Genomic DNA, 20,503 nt, shown 5'->3' with positions numbered 1-20,503 from the left:
AGGATTTTAAGGAAATATAAACATTTTATTCTGTACTTTTAATTTTTTTTTAATTACCTAAAAAGTTGACATGGAACAATTTCTCTGATTTATAGTATTGTCTGATTTACACAAGAACTAATTCATACAAGGCATTGTATGTTTGTGTGTAATCTTATTTCATTGGTAATTTTTCAAAATATATTTTTACAAGAGGCCCAGTGCATGAAATCTGTGCACTGGAGGGGTGTCCCTCAGCCCACCCTGCACCCTCTTCAATCTGCGATCCCTTGGGGGATGTCCAACTGTCAGTTTAGGCCTGATCCCTGTGGGCAGTTGGACATCCCTCTCACAATCCAAAACTGCTACTCCCAACCGCTTGCCCGCCTGCCTGCCTGCCAGCCTGATCATCCCCTAACCACTACCCTGCCAGCCTGATCACCAACTAACTGCCCTCCCCTGCCAGCCTAGTAGCCCCCAACTGCCCTTCCCTGCAGGCCTGGTCCCCCGCAACTGCCTTCCCCTGCAGGCCTGGTCACCCCCAACTGCCTTCCCCTGCAGGCCTGGTCCTCCCCAACTGCCCTCCCCTGCAGGCCTGGTCCCCCCCAACTACCTTCCCCTGCAGGCCTGGTCCCCCCCAACTGCCTTCCCCTGCAGGCCTGGTCCCCCCCAACTGCCCTCCCCTGCAGGCCTGGTCCCCCCCAATTACCTTCCCCTGCAGGCCTGGTCCCCCTCAACTGCCTTCCCCTGCAGGCCTGGTCTCCCCAAACTGCCCTCCCCTGCAGGCCTGGTCCCCCCCAACTGCCTTCCCCTGCAGGCCTGGTCCCTGCTTCCTGCATGCCGTCCCTGAGGATCGAGCCCACAACTTGGGCATGAGCCCTGACTGGGAATAGAATCATGGCCTCCTAGTTCATAGGTCAATGTTCAACCACTGAGCGACACCAGGTAGGCATTTCATTGGTTTTATATCACATTACATTTAGAAATCCCTGCATACCAGATGTTTATAGCCTGTCCCAAGAAGTTCTCAATCTCATATAAAACAAACCCAGAGAATTTAAATTAGCAAGTTACAAACCACAGCAAGCTTGAGTGCATATATCCAAACTTTTACATAAAGTATCTCATGATTGTCCAGATTTTCATTCTGCTGTAACCATGAGATGAGCACAAAGTCATTTTCTTGCTGGTTGGTTGGTGGATTGGGTTCAGTAGTAGATCCCTATGTGAGGAATATAGTTTGCATAAATCCAAACAGGTCAACCAAGCCCATCTCTGAGATTGCAGTTGCTAAGCAACCTTTTCCATGGGATAGATAAGAATATTCCTGTAAGATATACAGTATATTGCAGCCTCATTAAAGTGGCACCATCTTGTGGGGCCATCCAATATATTTCAACTGAGCTGGATCAGGTTAGAAAATGGATTTCTCTTCTGGAACCTTGCCGCTACTTTATGAGGCACTTGTGGATTGTAAGAAAAGTGATGCTACTTCAAAAGTCATGATAGAATTGCTAGGAAGTTACACGGAGGACAATGCTTCTCAGGCTTGCATTGATGCCCACAGGTGTATTGTACGAGCATTGAAAGATCCAAATGCATTTCCTTTTGACCATCTTCTTACTTGAAAGCCAGTCAAGTTTTAGAAGGTGAACTTATTCATGATCTTTTACCCATTTTTGTGAATGCTAACTTGACATCATATATCAAGTTTTATCAGAATAATAAAGACTTCAGAGATGCACTTGGACTAGTACATGAACAGAATATGGCAAAAATGAGACTACTTACTTTTATGGGAATGACAGTGAAAAATAAAGAAAAAAATTTTTTTTTGATACAATGCAACAGGAACTTTAGATTGGAGCTGATAATATTGAAGTGCTTGTTATTGATTGCCATGAAAACAAAAGTGGTCTACTGCAAAACTGTTCAGATCCAGCGAAAAGTAGTTGTCAGTCATGGCACACATGGGACATTTGGAAAACAGCAATGGCAACAACTGTATGACACACTTCATGCCTGGAAACAAAACTTGAACAGAGTGAAAAATAGCCTTTGAGTCTTTCTGATACCTGAATTTTTATGTTATAACTCTTTTTTCTTTTGGAGAAACATTATAAATGATAGTAAAATATTTTAAGCTGAATTTGTGGGGGAGGAGGGAAGTAAAAGAAAAAAAGAGAGCTGGAGAGGGAACCTATAGTTTGAAACAGAGACTTAAAGATCATACAGACTTTAAGCACCCTGAGGTTGACTTCTGAAAATGGTTTGCTCTCTCATCTTAGTTACCAAACTATGATGAAAGCCCCCTTTTTAAAAACATTTTATTAATTTTTTAGCGAGAGAAGAAAAGAAAAATATTGGTGAGAGAGAAAAACATCAATCGGTTGCCTCTTGTAGGCCCCATATCAGGGACAGAGCCACCAACCCAGGTATCAGCCCTGACTGGGAATCAAACCAGCAGTTCTTTGGTACATGAGCTGATGCCCAACCAACTGAGCCACACTGGCCAGGGCTGATGAAAACTCTTTTAATGTTAAGTTTGTGACCAAATCTACCTTCCTTGAGGATTAAATGACTTTTTTTTAAAGCTGTTCCAGAGTTTCATGAAATCCTTTGTAAATTCTAGTTTCCTGGACTCAGATGTTGTCAAATTATTTTTCCTCCAGGACATGTTTTAACCTAAGCACAATCTGCATTTCACTGTGTTAGAATTCTGTTACTTTTATCAGGCAGAGGAAGGGGCAGCACAAAGTAGGTCAGAGAGGAAATAGCTATGCTCCAAGCAAAAGCAGCCTTTCTGCCTCCTGTAAATCCCACCCAGACTCTCTGGCACTATGAAGCAATACCACAATTTAGACCTAGAATGCCATATTTATTTAGGGAACTTCCCATTAGAAAAAATGTTTTAATTCTTCCACAGATGGATACATTTTGTGAGAAAAAAAGGAAATAAGAATTACCTTATTTGAAAAATAAAGACAAGAAGGAAGAGGAAGAGGAGCAAGAGGAGGAAGAGGAGGAGAAAGAGAAAGAGGAGGAAGAGGAGGAAGAAGAGGAAGAGGAAGAGGAGGAGGAAGAAGAGGAAGAGGAGGAGGAGGAGTAAGAGGAGAAAGAGGAAGAGGAGGAGGGATGAAGAAGAAGAATTACACCTGGAGTAGCAAAAAACAAGTAGCTAAGTATCAGGAATATCAGAAGAATAAAAAGCCCAGAAAACACAATTATAAAAGAAGCTGGCATTGGGGGGTGGAGAGATATCTAAGTTAAAGGAGAAAAAGTGCTATAAGAGTTTTTAAAAATTATAATGTACTTTAAAGACAAAGTACTTAAGGGCAGATGAAGAACCTCCTATAAATAATCATCAGAATCTGAATAATAAACTGAAATAGTTCCCTTGGTACACTGTAAAGTATGCAATTTTAATTATGTGATTTTTCTAGCTAATTTCTGCTTCAAAAACAGCAAAGTGCTTCTGCTTACAAGGTGGCAGAGATGAGAACTTTCTGAGCCTTTCATATGCACATTGTCATCAAAATTTAAATTAGCAGAAACACGCCTTTGAGTTAATTCACAATTAGCCCTTAACCAGCGATTTCCAACCGTGTGCTGTGGCACACGAGTGTGCCACAAGAATTTTTAAAACATGTAATACCTGACTATTTAGTCAGGGGCACTGACTGCTTTTCCCTTAGATCGTCAAGTAAAAAGAAATGACAACAGCCAACATAATAATGGTTGCCTGGTGTAAATGGAAAGAAAAAAAAAATTATATCTTTTTTTGTCATATCAGCAAAAAATAACATATTTTGTGATGTGACACAGAATGTTAGTAATTAGTTTACATGTGCCATGAGATGGAAAAGGTTGAAATCGCTGCCTTAGACAGATTTATTTACTGGGAACCCACAGTGTGCCTAACACTGACAGCATACACGAAACAACAGTCTGCTTTTTCCTTTTCTCACAATAACATTTTAAAACAAACCATGTTTTCCAGCATTAACTGCACATGCTTAAGATATATATTATTTATAAATTGGTCCTATAAAAAAAAGTTTTAGCTTTTAAAAAACAAAATGCATATTCAATCATACTTGTGTATATATGTGTATATATGTTTTACATAGTTATGTATGGGAGTCAATCAACAATGATAAATACAAACAGGTTGTCTGACAAAATAAAACAGCAATTTTCAGGAAATGGAAATGGCACATTTGGCAGAAGATATCCACAAATAATTAATTACTTTAGCACAATAAAGATATTCTCTTAATACTAGAGGGTCTTATAAGAGGATACTCATTACTTCCTAACCATCTGTCATCACTCCTCCCCCAAAAACTAATTAGGGTTTCATCCAATCACACATGATAAATCATGCAAATGTGGATGGCAAAAAAAACAGTTTAAAGTAGTTAATATTATAACACCTTGTATTTTAAAAATCACAGGCTTCAAAACTAGCCATTCCCGTTCTAATAACTAACCTGCTTATTTTTCTGATCCTTTCCTGGTTAATTATTAGATAGCAAACTTACAAAATTAACATCTAAACAAGAACAAACTTACAGGTAGTAGAGCTTTCCTGCAGCAGGAAGCTCCCTTTTCCGGTAATCTATCCCAGAGTCCAGCTGGACTGTATCGCAGTACTCCTACAATCAAACACAGATGACATCTTTTTAACCAAGTGGTGGCTTAGAATTATAATCTTTCTCATATCCTATTTTTTTTCTCAACAAAATAATGAGTTTAGGACAACAATAGAACTCATGTAAGAATCACAAAACTTGAATATTAAATATATTGGTATATCAAGCCAAAAAAAATCAGTTTAAAAAATTAAGATTTGCAGCATGCCTTTCTGAAACTTTGTGGAAACAATGCTGTCGGCAAATTCCCCATGTAACTGCTTCATTTTTTTTTTTAAATCCCGATTTCCATTATCCAATAGTAAGAAGCTAGAGACTATCAAAAATAATAACTCATGTGTCTTACTGTCAGAATACAGAGAGACAGTCTAAGCAAGTTGAGCCAGAATGTTAGCATTCACATTTTAAACCAGATGACCATACTCAAGTGATGCTATCTGTACTCCTGCCCTTCACTTCAAAATGCTTCTGCCCTTGACCTTAGTTCCCTCTCCAGCCATCAAAGTCTTCAGAGCTCTTTCCTGCAGTGAGCACTTCCCTCCAACCTGAATCAGCCTGTGCCACTGATGTCCTTCTCTCCTCCAATTACTCTTCCCTTTCCATGCTCTCCTCCCCAGGGTGCTTATGTGTACGGACACATCGCACACACTCTAAAACTCTTACTACAGAAGCATATGAACTTTTGCTACATTTATCTTGGTCAGTTGGCTTTATTTTGAAAGGGATATATATCATATAGATAGAAAGATAGATAGCTAGATAGATGATAGATAGATAGATAGATAGATAGATAGATAGATATAGTTATTCAGTCCAAATGGAGAGCAAGCGATTTCAAAACAATTCAAGAAACATTTACAGGCTGATCTTTTCATTTTCATTCAAAATGAAAATTGCTTTATTAAAATTCATAAGGAAAAATTGTATTTTAACAACTTCATTACTCTTACTAGTATTAATGAAAAACTGCATTTTGGGGCCAAGGTGATTGTGGCGAAATGTATTTTCCAAAGATGGCTGCAATAATCTCTCCACCCCAGCATGTTGGGCCATTGATATTCCGGCTATCAAGAAGTGGGATCTGTGTTTCCCTTCCTTGAATCCTGTAACTGTGGTGAAAGTTATGTTATGCAATATCCTAGATGACATTCAAGGCAGCTTCTTACATGATGACTGGAACACTTCTCTTGAACCCTGAACTGTCAGTAAACATCGAACTGTGTGGAGGCACTCACTTTAAGAGCTTAAAGTAGCCCTTACCATAGCTGACCTGGAGAGGCCTGAGATGACTTGAACAGAGGTGTATGACCAGTCCCCAGCTGTTCTAGTTGTAGCCACTAGGGTACTGAGGGAGCCAGAATTGCCAGCTGAGGGTTTCTCAAATCCCTGGTCCACAAAAACCAGAAGAGATAACGAAGTAACATTGTCATAAGCCTCTAAATTTTATGGTCATTTGTAACGCAGCAATAGATAATCAGAACAGTAATATCTGGGCACACGTGAGATGTAGCAATATCTTCCTCCCTGAAATTGCATCCTGGGGTGTACAGCTATGCAAGCTGTTTCTCATCTGCACTACAGGGAAGAGACTGTACACAGTGGCAATGAGTGTGTTTCCCCTCCTCCCACCCTGCAGCTGCTACAGGTTCAGGGAAGTAAAATAGGGTGATCAACCATCCCCCTGTGACTGAGGGGTTTTCCTGGATGCAGGACTTTCAGTGTTGGTATCAGAACAGTTCTGGGCAAATGGGGACAGTTCATCACCCTAGGAATGAAGAGCCAGAAGTCTTGGCTGGAAGGTTGAAGTAGATACAACAGTTTGATTTATACAGTTCAAGAGTTGAACCTTGAACAACAAGGGTGTTAGGGGTACTGATCCCACACACAGTCCAAAATCCACATATAATTTTTGATTCCCCAGAAACTTAATTACTAATAACCAACTATTGTCTGGAAGCCTTAACATAAACATAAATAGCCAATGGACACTTATTTTGTAAGTTATATGTCACATGCTTTACTTTTATTATAAAATAAGCTAGAGAAAATCTTATCTAATAAAACAGTAATGTGCAAATTGACCATACCTCCACTACATCCATAAGCCATGCCCTAGCCAATCAGGAGCAAGTATGCAAATTAACCCAACCAAGATGGCTGTGGCCACGAAGCCAGCAAGAGGCTTGGGTTTCGCCAGCAATGGAGGAAGCCAAGCTTCCAGCACACCCTGGCCGGCCCTGGACTCCACTCAAGGCTACAAAGTTTCAATTGTAGAAGATAAATAAATCCCAACAAAAATGGCTACAGCCACGGAGTGAGTAGGAGGCTTGGGTTTCCCTGGCGATGGAGGAAGCCAAGCTTTCCGCCTACCCTGGCCTGCCCTGGCCTCTGCTCAAGGCTACAAGTTTCAATTATAGAAGATAAATAAATCCCAGATACAAGGGCCTCCGCTTGGGTCGCTGGGGGGCATAGCCGGCCTGCAAACCACCACAAGCCCCTCACCCAGGCTGCCCCATGCCCTAGGGGAACCACCACCCTGATCCAAGATATCCTTCAGGGCAAACAAGCTGGCCCCTACCCATGCACCAGGCCTCTATCCTATCTAACAAAAGAGTAATATGCAAATTGACCATCACTTCAACACACAAGATGGCTGCCTTCATGTGGTCAAAGATGGCCAGCAGGGGAGGGCAGTTGAGAGGGACCAGGTCTGCGAGGGAGGGCACTTGTGGGTGATCAGGCCAGCAGGGGAGGGAAGTTGGGAGAGACCAGGCCTGTAAGGGAGGGCACTTGTGGGTGATCAAGCCTGCAGGGGAGGGAAGTTGTATGTTTATGTGTAATATTATTTCATTGGTAGTTTTTTTTCAAAATATATTTTTACTAGAGACCCAGTGCATGAAATCTGTGCACTGGAGGTGTGTACAGCTATGCAAGGACTCAGCCCAGCCTACACCCTCTCTAATCTAGGACCTCTTCGGGGATGTCCAGGCTGGCAGGGGAGCAGTTAGGCATAAATTAGGCTGGCAGGGGAGTGGTTAGGGGTGATCAAGCTGGCAGGCAGAAGCAGTTAGGGGCAATCAGGAAGGCAGGCAGGTGAGCAGTTGGGAGCCAACAGTTCTGGATTGTGAGAGGGATATCCAACTGTCCATAGGGATCAGGCCTAAACTGGCAGTCGAACATCCCCCGAGGGTTCCCAGATTGGAAAGGGTGCAGGCTGGGCTGAGGGCCACCCTCCCCCAGAGCACGAATTTCATTCTCCAGGCTTCTAGTGTTATTAAGAAAATCATAAGGCCTTAGCTGGTTAGTTCAGTGGATGAGCATCAGCCTGCATACTGAAGGGTCCCAGGTTCAATTCTAGTCAAGAGCACATGCCCAAGTCCTGGGCTTGATATCCAGCAGGAAGTGTGTAGGAGGCAGCCAATCAACGATTCTCTCTCACCATTGACTTTTCTATCTCTCTCTCCTTTGCCCTTCCTCTCTGAAACTGTGGTACATATACATAATGGAATACTATACTGCTGTAAAAAAGAAAGAACTCTTACCATTTACAACAGCACGGATAGGCTTGGAGAGCGTTACGCTAAGTGAAATAAGCCAGTTGGAGAAAGAAAAATAACACATGATCTCACTCATTTGTGGAATATAATGAACATAAACTCATGAACAAAAATAGATCCAGAGACAGAGAAGCATCAACAGACCATTGGACTTCAGAGGGAAGGCAGAGGAAGAGGGAGGAAGGTAAGAGATCAACCAAAGGACTTGTATTATATATGCATAACCAATGGACACAGACACTAAGAAGGTGAGGGCATGTGCAGAGGTGGGGTGGCCGGGGAGAGATCAAAGAGGGGCAAAGGAGACATATGTAATACTATATGTAATACTTTAAACAATAAAGAATTTAAAAAAATAAAGAATAAAAGGTATAGTCATATATCTCTTCTTCTCAGCCTTGAGTAAAGTACTAAACCTGGGAAAAAATGCTTCCTCCCCCTTGCCCATGCTATAATTGTGGGTGCTCAGTCACCCAGTATAAAGAAAGTAGAGGCATTTGCTAATAGTACTTCTCTTCCTCTCTCTGAAAACTATCCTGGTATGTAAGGACCAATTATTCATAAGCTACTTGTATCACAGATAATATCTTACCTAATAATAGACAAACATGTAAATTGACCATACCTCCGCTATGCCCACATCCAATTAGGAGTATGCAAATTAACTCAACAAAGATGGCAGGTTAATTTGCATATGCAGACACGGAGCGGGAGGGAGCTACAGGAGTGGTGCTCTAGCAGGGAGTGAGGACTTGCAGGTTCCTGGGTGGCCCAGGAGCAAAGACTTGCAGGTTCCTGGGTAGCCAGGAGTGAAGACAATGGAAGGAAGGCCTATTCTTGCACGAATATCGTGCAACAGGCCTCTAGTAATAAATAAAATAAATAGCACAGCAATTTGTTCATATATTTCCCAATGTTCTCTTTCTTTTAAACCACAATTTGTCTTACATGGCTCAATATTCCTAATTTAGTCAACATTTTTTTTTTCTTTTTTGTTCTATTAAAAAAAAAAGGTTGCCCAAACCGGTTTGGCTCAGTGGATAGAGCATTGGCCTGCAGACTGAAGGGTCCCAGGTTCAATTCCAGTCAAGGGCATGTACCTTGGTTGCGGGCACATCCCCAGTAGGGCATGTGCAGGAGGCAGCTGATCGATGTTTATAACTCTCTATCCCTCTCCTTTCCTATCTGCAAAAAATCAATAAAATATATTTTTTTAAAAATAAGGTTAATGAAAGCTATACAAGCTTCAGTTTCACTTTCTGGGTAACATACTTCCCTCTCATAGGAGTGATTAAGCCCTACCAAATGATTGCATTTGTACATTCACTAATCACCACCCAGGAATACCTAATCAGCAGCAAAGCAACTGTAACCAAAGCCCTTAAATGTTAGCTCATAATTGTCTGGAAAATAATAATACTCGGTTTATTTTTTTTTTAAATAAACCTCCAATTTTCAGATTTTATTCACTCACTCAAACCAGAGTCTTCAAAACATTTTGCAGAAGGTTGGAGGAGGGTGAACGCTAAGCTATTTCCAAGTTGAGGATGAATCTAGTCACAGGAGCATTATCTCTTAAGTAATTTCCTAATTTCCAGGAATATTACACGACCTGTGACCTCTTATCATCATCCAATTCAAATGCATAAAACTAATCAGCTACCAAATAAAATTCATTTTAAAATAGTTTATTTATGTACACAAAGGACAAATACAATTACACACTCTAAAAATGAAGTTAGGAAGCGTGGGGAGGAAAAGGAGGGAGGTTAGCACACCCCCAGGAGCACACTCAGGAGTCAGAGGCCTTTGACTTTGGAAAGAAAAATGTGCTACTAAAAGCAGCATATTCCGGCAGTTTGTATTTTCCTTAAGACCGATTGTGTGTATTTTTAGCAATTTTGAATAATACTGTTAGAATAATAACCATCTCACAAAATAGCTTTATATATACTCTGACTTTTCCCTTCCCAGTTTGAACAAAAGAACAATAAATATTGTGGAGAAAAATTCTCTAAAACTACATTATATCAACGTCAACATAAACAAGAATTGAAATAATGAAGATTTAGCTACCTTAAATATTCTTTATTTTTAAAGTAATACTGCTTACTATAGAAAACTTGGAAAAAAAGAAAAAAGTCACCAAACATAAATCAAAGTTTTACATCTTACCTAAGTGATTATATTAAATAGGGATTTAAAGAATCAATTTTTGAAGTTTTTTTTTTTTTTTTACAATATTCAACTGATTGATTTTATACCTTTTTTTTTTTTAAATGTGTTTTTATTGATTTTTAGAGAGAAGAAGGGAAAGTGATAGATAGAAACATTGATGAGAGAGGAACATTATCGATCAGCTGCTTCCTGCAAGCCCCCTACTGGAGATCAAACCCTATCCATACGTGTATTTTGTGCACTGGGCCTCTAGTATCCAAAAAAAAAAAATTAAAAAAAAAAATTCCAGAGCTTCATACCTCAACTCCACATGATTTCTTGTCATTTATTAATACTCCACTGTGTTCCAGAAGGGTTAATGTGGCTTCTTAAAAATATATCATCTTACTATCTAAAAATTCAGTTCCACCATTTAAATTTTAATGTTAGCTAATACACAAGTAAAGAGTAATTTGACAAAATTTTTAAAAAATCTTTAATTGTATAGAACTTTTGACCTAGAAATTCCATTTCTAGAAATCTATTTTACAGAAACACTGACTCATGTGACTAAAGATACATTTATAAGTAGGTCTTTTAAAGCATTCTTTTTAAAGTTAGAACTAGAATAAACCTAAGTTTACAAAAATAGTTTTAAAATGATAGTGCAGCCTAGCCAGTGTGGCTAAGTGGTTGAGCGTTGATCTATGAACTGGGAGGTTGCAGTTCAATTCCCAGTCAGGGCACAAGCCCGGGTTGTGGGCTCCTTCCCAGTGTGGGGCATGCAGGAGGCAGCTGATCAATGATTCTCTCTCATTATTGATGTTTCTATCTCTTCCTCTCCTTTCCTCTCTGAAATCAATAAATTATATATATATATATATATATATATATATATATATATATATATATATTTTTTAAATGATAGTGCAGCCATACTGTGAATAGAAAGCAGCCATTTGAAAAAAAAATGAGTTATATCTAATATCAAAAGGTATCCAGGATATCGCCAAGAGATAAATGCACAATTCAAAATGAAACTATTATCCCATTAATTTATGACATAACTACATGTTTGTGCATATACAAATGTATATGTAAATGTGCAGAAAAATATTTGAAAAGATACATTTTTTCCAGCTCTCTATGAGCTCAGCATTTTTAGATTGCACATATAAATGATATCACATGGCATTTTTCATTTCAGTTTAAAGAATTTCTTTAAGCATTTCTTGAGAGGCAAATTTAGTAATGATAAACTTCCTCAGTTTTTATTTACCTCGGGATAATTTTATTTTATTTCTGAAGGATAATTTGCATTTCCCTAATGAGTGATGTGTTGAGCATCTATACCTGTGCTTATTAGCCCGTTTGTGTATTTCTTTTGTGAAGTCTCAGTTCATATATTTTGTTCATTTTTAACTTTTTTGAGGGGTCATTTTATTATTGAGCTATAAAAGCTCTTTATGTAATTTGAATACAAGTCCTTTGTCAGGGGAAAGTTCTGCAAGATATTTCTCCTCTGTTTGTGGCTTGTATTTGTAGTTTCTTAATGTTGTCCTTTGAACAGCAAAAATTTTTAAGTTTGATAAAGTCTAATTTGATTTTTTAAAATAATCTTGTTTATAACTATGCCACCAAAGCATAACTGCAGTTCCTGTACACTTTCATTTTTTTCCCCACAAAAGGAACTGTGAATTCATCTACAGACTAACAGGAACTTGCCACTTTACAGTATGAATTGTTTTCAAAATCCAGTAAATTTTTCCTTCTTCTACACAAATAATCATAGGTAAACAATAACTTTGCTATCTAAAAAAAGTATAACCATTCTATAAATACACAAGGTCTATAATGTATGTGATTCATTTAACTATAATCACAACTTCTGGAATAATAAAATAAAACTAAGTCTCAATAAAATATTTAACTTAAAAAATAAATAGGCTAGTTTCAGAGGCTTTGTTAATAAGACTTTCAGTATCCAGGAGAGCATTTATAAATATCCTAAATTCTGGTTATACTATATATTTCATTATATTTGCTCAACTTTTTGTCATTTCACTGTTCATTAGCACTTTTATCTGAAGATGAAAAGAGGAAGAGAAAGAGGATGAATTCAGCAAATCTTGCAACTTATTCTTATCTCTAATAAAAGATCTAAAAAGAAAATTCTAAGCTATTAGCTAAAACGAGATTTGGATATCACTACATTTAACTTATTGTTTATGACTAAAAATAGATTAATAAGGTAAGCTAGATCTTATAAAAGAAAGATAAAGAGTTCCTTATTGATAAAAGCAATTGAAAATGTAATTAATTCTACCCAAAGACAGTAAAATAACATAAATACAATGACTATGCAGTGTTAAAATGCGTGCACACACACACACACACACACATTGTACAAAGTGGTTTGGTAGAAAGAACTTTCAATAAAAAACAAGAAATTTGGGTTCTATACCTGGCTCTGCCATAGCTGGGTGATCTTAGGCAAGACTATCTTAGGCGTGAGCCTCAATTACCTCCACTATACGACAAAAAGGTGGGATAAATGTTTCTAAGGCTCCTTCAAAGTCTGACATCCTGTGAGTAAACAAACACATACACTTTCATCTACAGACAAAGCTAGTGCTCACTAGCACACACCAGTACGGCATGACTGACTGTTCACAGTCCAGCATCTAACTGGTCTGTCAAAGCTGCACCAGTTGTTAAAGAGTCTGAATGATTATCCTTATTTCCAGGCACTCCCCAAATTATAAAATGTCTGACACGTATAACCCTCTGTTTGCATTCTGCCTTCCACATACAGTGAGGATATTCCTCGTTGTTAAAGAGGCTCTCCTAACCTCTGGTTATAACTTAGAGTCCAGAACCTTTCCTACTACCTTTAGTCCCTCAAAAAGAGTTTCTACAGATTCTCTGTTCTATATTTTAACTCTCACTATTCATAACTTATTTAGTTCTGTGGCAGGTAACTTCTCCCACATACACTAGAACCATTTTTAGCTTTATTTTTCTGTCCTCCCCTTCTCCCTTCTAAGCCTTGTCCCTTTTTCCCAAGAAAATCCCCACTTCATTCTAGTAAAGCAAAACAAAATAATAAATATGATTATTAAACCCGTGATGGCAGTAATACATCCAAATAAAGAAAACAAAAGTAACAAAGTTCTTGTTAATTTTCTATTGTGTGTATATTTATTTGAAGAGGACATTGTTTTAACAACCTATGTTTACTATTTAACACCAACTTAAAAATGGGAAGTATAGTCTATCTGGTGTTGCTCAGTGGTTGAGCGTTGACCCATGAACCAGGACTTCATGGTTCCCTTCCGTGTCAGGGCAAATGCCAGGTTGCAGGTTTGATCCCCAGTAGGGGGTGTGCAGGAGGCACCCAATCGATAATTCTCTTTCATCATTGATGTTTCCATCTCTCCCTCTCCCTTTTTCTCTCTGAAGTCAGTTTTTTCAAAAATGGGCGAAGTGTAGACAGTCAATAGGAAAAATATTGTAATAAGAACCCCTAATAGACAATACTTTTGAGGGAGAGAGAGAAGCTACGCTCACTATAACAGGAAAAGATTTCTTGGATGTCTTGAAGCCTCAAAAACTTGGCCAAACTATTGTTTGATGTGCACAGAGTTTGTGTCTTCATGCTCAGATGTTGTTGAAACACGAGACTTAAGTAATGTCAATGAATCCTACCAAGCACTATACATGACCTCTGGGGTAATTAGCAATCATTCAAAAGCAATAAGACTAAAATGTTCTATTCTTTATTACTGTCAGCTCTTATCTTGATCAGCATTTTAATAAAGATGGTTCGTTTCTAAGACAGTTTCATGAATCAGTCATAATTACATTCTGACATGCAGTGAATAGTAAAGCAAAACTAAATATCACTTCATCAACCTTTCTAACCTTTATGCAAGTATTAACTGTAAATAATTTTTACACAATCCTACAACAGAAAATCTGCATATTTCTTAGCTTTGTACATACTTTACCCCAAATGAATTTCCTGTGACCTATACCTGAAAAACACAATCAGCCATAATTATCCAGTTTTGTGAGATGTTCAGGTGTTGCCTTTCAGAGTTCAAATCAACTTCAAGAATAAAAGGCTACTTTATTCCACAAATGGCACAATATGCAAAATGGGTTAAGTAGCCAAAAGCATCTCAGAGCATTGTGGCTTGAAAGAAGTCTAACCAGAATCAAAACGTCAGAATAAAAATGCACGAAAGCGCAGCAACACTTATAAAAATAGATTCATAGATTATACATTAAGGAATGGATCACTGATGACTACTGCAGTCTTATAATTAAAATATGTCAAGAATATTAATTAGAAGGAAATCTGAACACTTAAGTATGTGAAGGGTATATTTTTAAATATATATATAATTCCAAAATAGCTGATGGAAGACAACTTATCAAATATAAAACTTATTTACAGATAATATATAAACTGTTTTAGTGTGCACCCCCACCCATACATAATTTACTTTAGAGCTTTGAAATAGCTAATTCTCTTTTTAGAAATGTTTCAGTCAAAGTGAACATAATTCAATTATCAAAATAAATTGATGCTGCATTTTAGGTGATTTATTGTTTCAGATCTTAGAAAATTTCAAAATAAATACAATGCTTTCTCAAGAAATAGTTCTTATCTTCCCAGTAATACAGAGCATCCACACAGACCTGGGTTCCCAAACCTGAATTTTTACTGTCTCTCAAATAAGTACGGTTTATGGTAAATCTACTGAGCAACATCTTTAAGCAAAATGACTTCCATTTAAAAACTTAACCACAGCGAGATATTTACTTCATGTAATTTCAATTGGAAAACAGGTTCTTTCAAAAACCTATATTAAAAAAAAAAAAATCATTCCTTATGTGTTTTCTTACACATTTTATTATAAAATAACCTTCCTAGAATGTTGCCAAGCTGAAACAAAAAGAAATATAGCAAGCATCTTTTTCATCTGGGATTAAGAGCACAAAAATATATGTTTTTCTGTGATAATTTTTGTTTAACTCTTTAGCTTTCGTGAGCATCATCCCTTCCTCTTGCTGGAGATGCAAAAAAAAAAAAAAAAGGAAAAGAAGTGTTGATTTAAGAAAACTGATTTCCCAGAAAGAAAAAAACCGTGATTAAGGTTTAAACAAAAGCTAAAGATGGCTTCCCCTGAGCACTGATGAGGTCCGCTACCTCATTACTAACGACTGAAAACTTGTGATGCATTTTGTTTCAAGAGAATCCAAAAGTCCTTGCTATAAAGCAGACAGGGGGGTGCAGAGTCCATTCACTCTTTCTGTACCACAACCATTATGTAAGAAGTATAAAACACTGCCTTTATGCTGCCAAACCACAATGACTCTTCCTACATCAAAGGATTTTCACCACTAGGGTTTTTTCTTCAAAATTTATTCAAGCTAAGGGCAGAGAGACAACAATTCATACGCGCTAATTATGTCTAATTATCTATTCCCTTTTCTGACCAGCTCCGGCCAGTGTTATTTGCTATCTGGATTTCTCACAACCTCCCTTTGCCCTGTCCATCCAGCCCAACAGGGAAGGCTTTGAAGAAAACAGTTGTGGCTTTTTAGAGTTTTTCTCAATATAGAGTTCAAGCAAATTAAATAATTATTCTGTTAGTTTTGACACATTTGTGCTTTAAATATGAGGACCTCTTTGTTACTTTGGCAAATTCTTCACATCTCTTCGTGGCTGGAATCATAGTAACGCCCTCTCACACGGGAGCATCTCCTCATGCTTTCTTTTCATGATCTAAGTGAAATGTTTATTGGATTAAAGTTCTTCTCTGCAGACCTTCATGGTGGCCTATGACAAAGAGCTTAAAAGTTCTATTAATTGGCTTGAGTTTTCAGGGAGGGGAAAAGGAGAATTTTATTTCACATTACATCACTAGCCAAGGAAATTGCCTCGTGTAATTAAACTAATTTATTTCATGAGTCAAACAAACAACTCATATTTAAGAATTAATAAAAATTAAACCATTTTTGTTATTAAAGAATTGATTTCTTATAATTTAACCCAAAATACTTACGATTCTAAGGAAAAAGAATTCAAGACCTACACAGTACATATTTTTTACATATAAGCAATAGCTTGCTATATTCCAGTTTGACACAAATATATAATTATATACTGTATATGTAATTAGACAAATACAGATTATAGTTTATATTTTCATGAGAAATCTTTATTTTTATTTTATATAAGAACACCACACACACACACAAATAGTCTTTTAAAAGGCATATTCCCAAAATTACTTTTCCATAGAAAGGCCCTGACTAATACTAGGTACAGATTCCTGGATAAGAAAACAAGAATTGCATTTTAAATCCAAATCACAAAAATTTTTATTCTAGATATTTAGTGATTTCAAGGACACAGTACAAAAACACCATCACAAAGTTTAATGCCTGTTATTTATAGCCAATTTTCTTAAATATATTTTTTTCAAACATGGATGGAATGGACTAGTTTATGACAATATATTCTTTAACCTAAAATTTGGTAATTATAGAAATGTTTTCTAAGAAAAAAAATCTTGTTTTTATATTTTAAAATATTAATTACTATAATGCAAATTAACAATTTAGTGGTTTGTGGGGGAAAGCCACAAGCCTTTTCAATTCAGGGATTCAGTCTACTACTTTTGTTCTGTCTTTTACTTCTTTCAATCTTATGTATTAAAAAGCCAACAGTAAGTAAAGACATTATCACACTAACAAGGGTTAATCCTTGCTAGGCTGCCTCAGGTGACAACACAGTGGAGGTCAATGGGCTGACACTGACCTCAAAGACTGATTCTGATTATTCAGCACTGTGAAAGCTCTAGTATTGAAAGTTATAACGAACAAACTGACAAATCAATTTCACCAATGAAATGAAAATCGCTTCAGTGAAAAATGGCAAATACACATTTAGCAAGTGCAGGTGGCTGGACAAATGCTGAACACTGAAGCATTTTAAGAGTTATAAACAATGTTTCTAAAGTTTATAACTAGAGATCACATCATGGGAATAGTTTCAGAATTCACTATATGTATAACATTCCTTTAAAAAAGAATCCCTGAAAAAACAAAAACACAAAGGCCAATATGTGGTTTTTTAAGTTTTAGAGAAAGGATACTTAACAGCTGAAAAACTTTAACAACCAAATAGAAGAAATGAAGTAATAACTTGAACATTAAGCAAATATTACAAAAGTAGTAATAATACTAATGTAACTGTTACTGCCTTAGATTATAAAGTATTTTTATATGTTGCATATTTAAGCCCAATAGATGATAAACCAAATCAGATTATGATGTTTTTCAAATGGATCACACTTTATCAAGAAAAAGAAAAATTCATATTTATAAGAATGCAATTCTTGTTTTCTTCATCCAGGAATCTGCACCTAGTATCCTATTTTCCTTAATTTCATCATCTAAATGGCATTCATCGGAGAGAAAATTATACTGTAGAATGCCTTGTCAGTTACTTTTTACCAGCTTATTGCTATAATTTCAGTAATCTATTAATCACCTAACTAATTTAATTTTAAGCAGAAATCTTAAAAACTTAAGAAAAAGATAGCTTGCTAAAATGTTACTGTGAAATAGAATGAAAGTGCTCCATTACTGATAACAGAATCTATTACGTATGGCAAAACACTACATACAATATTGTACAGGAACATTTCTCATGGGGCAATTATTTTAGATTGGTCCATACTGTTAAACTAATTAAGAAAAGCATAAGGAGAAAGTTAATAAAATTCACATGGAGAATTTTTTTTTACTCTAAAAATTATGAATAGCATTTATATCCTTCAGGACTCATTGTGGAATAAATTAAACAAAAAGGGATAGAGTGAACAGATAGATTTTTATCCAAATATAAAATGCCTGTCCAAAATACCATGGAGTGCTAAAACTTGATCAGACTGGAATAGCAATGGTTGGCAGGCAACCCGTTTATAAGAAGGCCAATAAGAGTGGCTAGTTGAAATTAACTAAAAACCTATCCTGATCAAAATATCAATTGGCCCTCTTTTCCTTTCACAATAATTTTAAATAATGTTTACAATATAATGAGGTTGTGTTTAGTGTATATTATTCAATGAATATACATTTTAGATATTATTCTTTTTAAATAAAACTTAAGATATTTCTAAGAAAGTTGATCCTAACAAAGCTTTATTTCTCAAGTTACAGAATTATTTGAAATTGATACTAAAACACTCTCTTATTGGTTGGTTCCGCAAGTTTCTTCCCTTTTATCAACCATTAACCAGCAATCTCTTAAAATACTACTTTCTCCAATACAAACTAAGAAAATCTCTTTACTAGACAGTTGCCAAAAAAAAAAAAAAAAAAAAAAGAAAAAAAAAAAAAAGAAAATCTCTGCTGAGACATGATTTCCATCACTGTCCTCTTTAGTTAACTCAATTACAGAAGTTCACACTTATGAAAAAAATTTCACTGGCTGACTTACAGACCAGAGTAAGACAACATTTAATCAGAATCAATGACCACCACCAATGTTTTCTTACTATAACATCTCATTTATAAGTTATTAATTTGACTGGTGGTATAAAATGCTAAAGTAGTTTGCTCAGGAAGCTTCATGAGGTCTATAATTCTTGAATTACCATATATCCAAAAATATAATTGCAACCTTAGAGTTTCATAACAGCCTAGCTAATAAGAGGGCACATATGTAAGGAGAAGGGGCTAATGGGGGGGGGGGGGATAATGGGTACATCTATAAAACTTTCAACAATAAAGGTAATTTTTAAAAAAGGGAACATCTTTTTAATTTAAATTTTTTATTTAAATTTTAATATAGTAAAATCTATTCTAATCTATCCTATTCTAGTATCCACTTGTGGTATACAAGTCTCGGTCCAGCTTGATTTTTTTTCTCCATGGATTTTTCTTCTATGTAATTATAGGATTTCTTCTTTATCCTTGAAGTTCAGTTGTGCACCAAAAAAAAAAGTATTATTTTTCTGTTTTATCTTTGTGTTCTGTTTTAGAAATACGAATGATGGGAATGCTTTATCTCTGTTGCCTGCTTCCCATATCTAGTACCTTCTCTGTAATAATTTTAATCTCTATTCTATTTTTTATCCTCGACTATTCATTTTGTGTGATTTGTTTCATAAGTCTGGTCCCTTTATAACTGATTTTGTTTTCATCAGTGTTGATTCTTTAACTTGATTTTTTAAAAATGCTTTTCACTTTTTTAAAGGGTTCACCCTCAGCCTGTAAGATTCATCTAATCTTGTAGTTATTTCATCCCTAATCTCTTATTTCATTGGAACCAAAACTTCTTTAAGTTCTTTTAAAATGTAGAAAAGTTTTATCTTAAAAAAAAAAAAAAAAGTCTCCCATGCATGCATATAAGCATAACCAATGGACGCAAAACTGGGGGGTGAGGGCATATACGAGAGTGGGGGTTGGAGGCAATGATAAGATATGTATACATATAATACTTTAATAAATAAAAACAAAGTCTTCCATTTCCTGAGTGAATTCTTCCAAAGTATATTCTTCATGTGCTTCTACTTAATAGTTCATGTCTGCTTTTGCTGCTTCCTTCCTGCATCTGCCATTCCATTTCTTTCCATAATAGTCTCTATACATAGGACACATGAGAAATCCATTTCACTTCTTGCTAATTTCTTAACTTTGAATATGGGTAGTCCTATCTAGGTGTGCTGATTTCCTAAGAAGGATAGGCTAAAATTTACCTTCTAAAAAGAGTTATTATCATAAAAACTAGAGGCCCAGTACATGAATTCATGCATGGGTGGGGACTGGCCTGCCCAGCTCCAATCAGGGCAGATCAGGGCTGGGCCTGTCAGGAGGAGGAGATGGTGGGAGGTTGGCCGGTCAGCCCACCCTGATCAGAACCAGATCAGGACCTGATCAGGGACCAGCTGGCTGGGGGAAGGGACTGTGGGCAATTAGACAGTGGGCCCCGCCCCCAATTGGGGTTGGCAGTCCTAACAGCATTGGCCTGTGGACTGAAGATTCCCAGGTTCAATTCCAGTCAAGGGCATGTACCTTGGTTGCAGGCTCAATCCCCAGTTGGGGGCATGCAGGAGGCAGCTGATTGATGTT

At 36.8% G+C, this 20,503-nt stretch overlaps 1 protein-coding gene and 1 pseudogene across 3 annotated transcripts in view; one reads left to right on the top strand and one right to left on the bottom strand.

Moving 5' to 3' along the window:
• AFG1L (AFG1 like ATPase) overlaps positions 1-20,503 on the bottom strand; it is a 121,383-nt gene that overhangs the window by 35,841 nt on the left and 65,039 nt on the right. For both annotated transcript variants that reach the window (XM_084890543.1, XM_084890544.1), the window contains one exon: positions 4,555-4,637. In XM_084890543.1, coding sequence (XP_084746669.1) covers positions 4,555-4,637 — 83 coding nt within the window. The remainder of the gene's footprint in view (positions 1-4,554; positions 4,638-20,503) is intronic.
• Positions 1,125-2,058, top strand: LOC311625897 (eukaryotic translation initiation factor 3 subunit M-like; annotated as a pseudogene). The gene has a single exon. The product of its transcript is annotated as a eukaryotic translation initiation factor 3 subunit M-like (transcript).

Source organism: Pipistrellus hanaki (genome assembly GCF_964339955.1).
Source record: "Pipistrellus hanaki genome assembly, chromosome: 7".
Lineage (NCBI taxonomy): Eukaryota > Metazoa > Chordata > Mammalia > Chiroptera > Vespertilionidae > Pipistrellus > Pipistrellus hanaki.
Note: the sequence above shows the minus strand (reverse complement) of the source record. Positions and strands in the feature narration are given on the sequence as shown.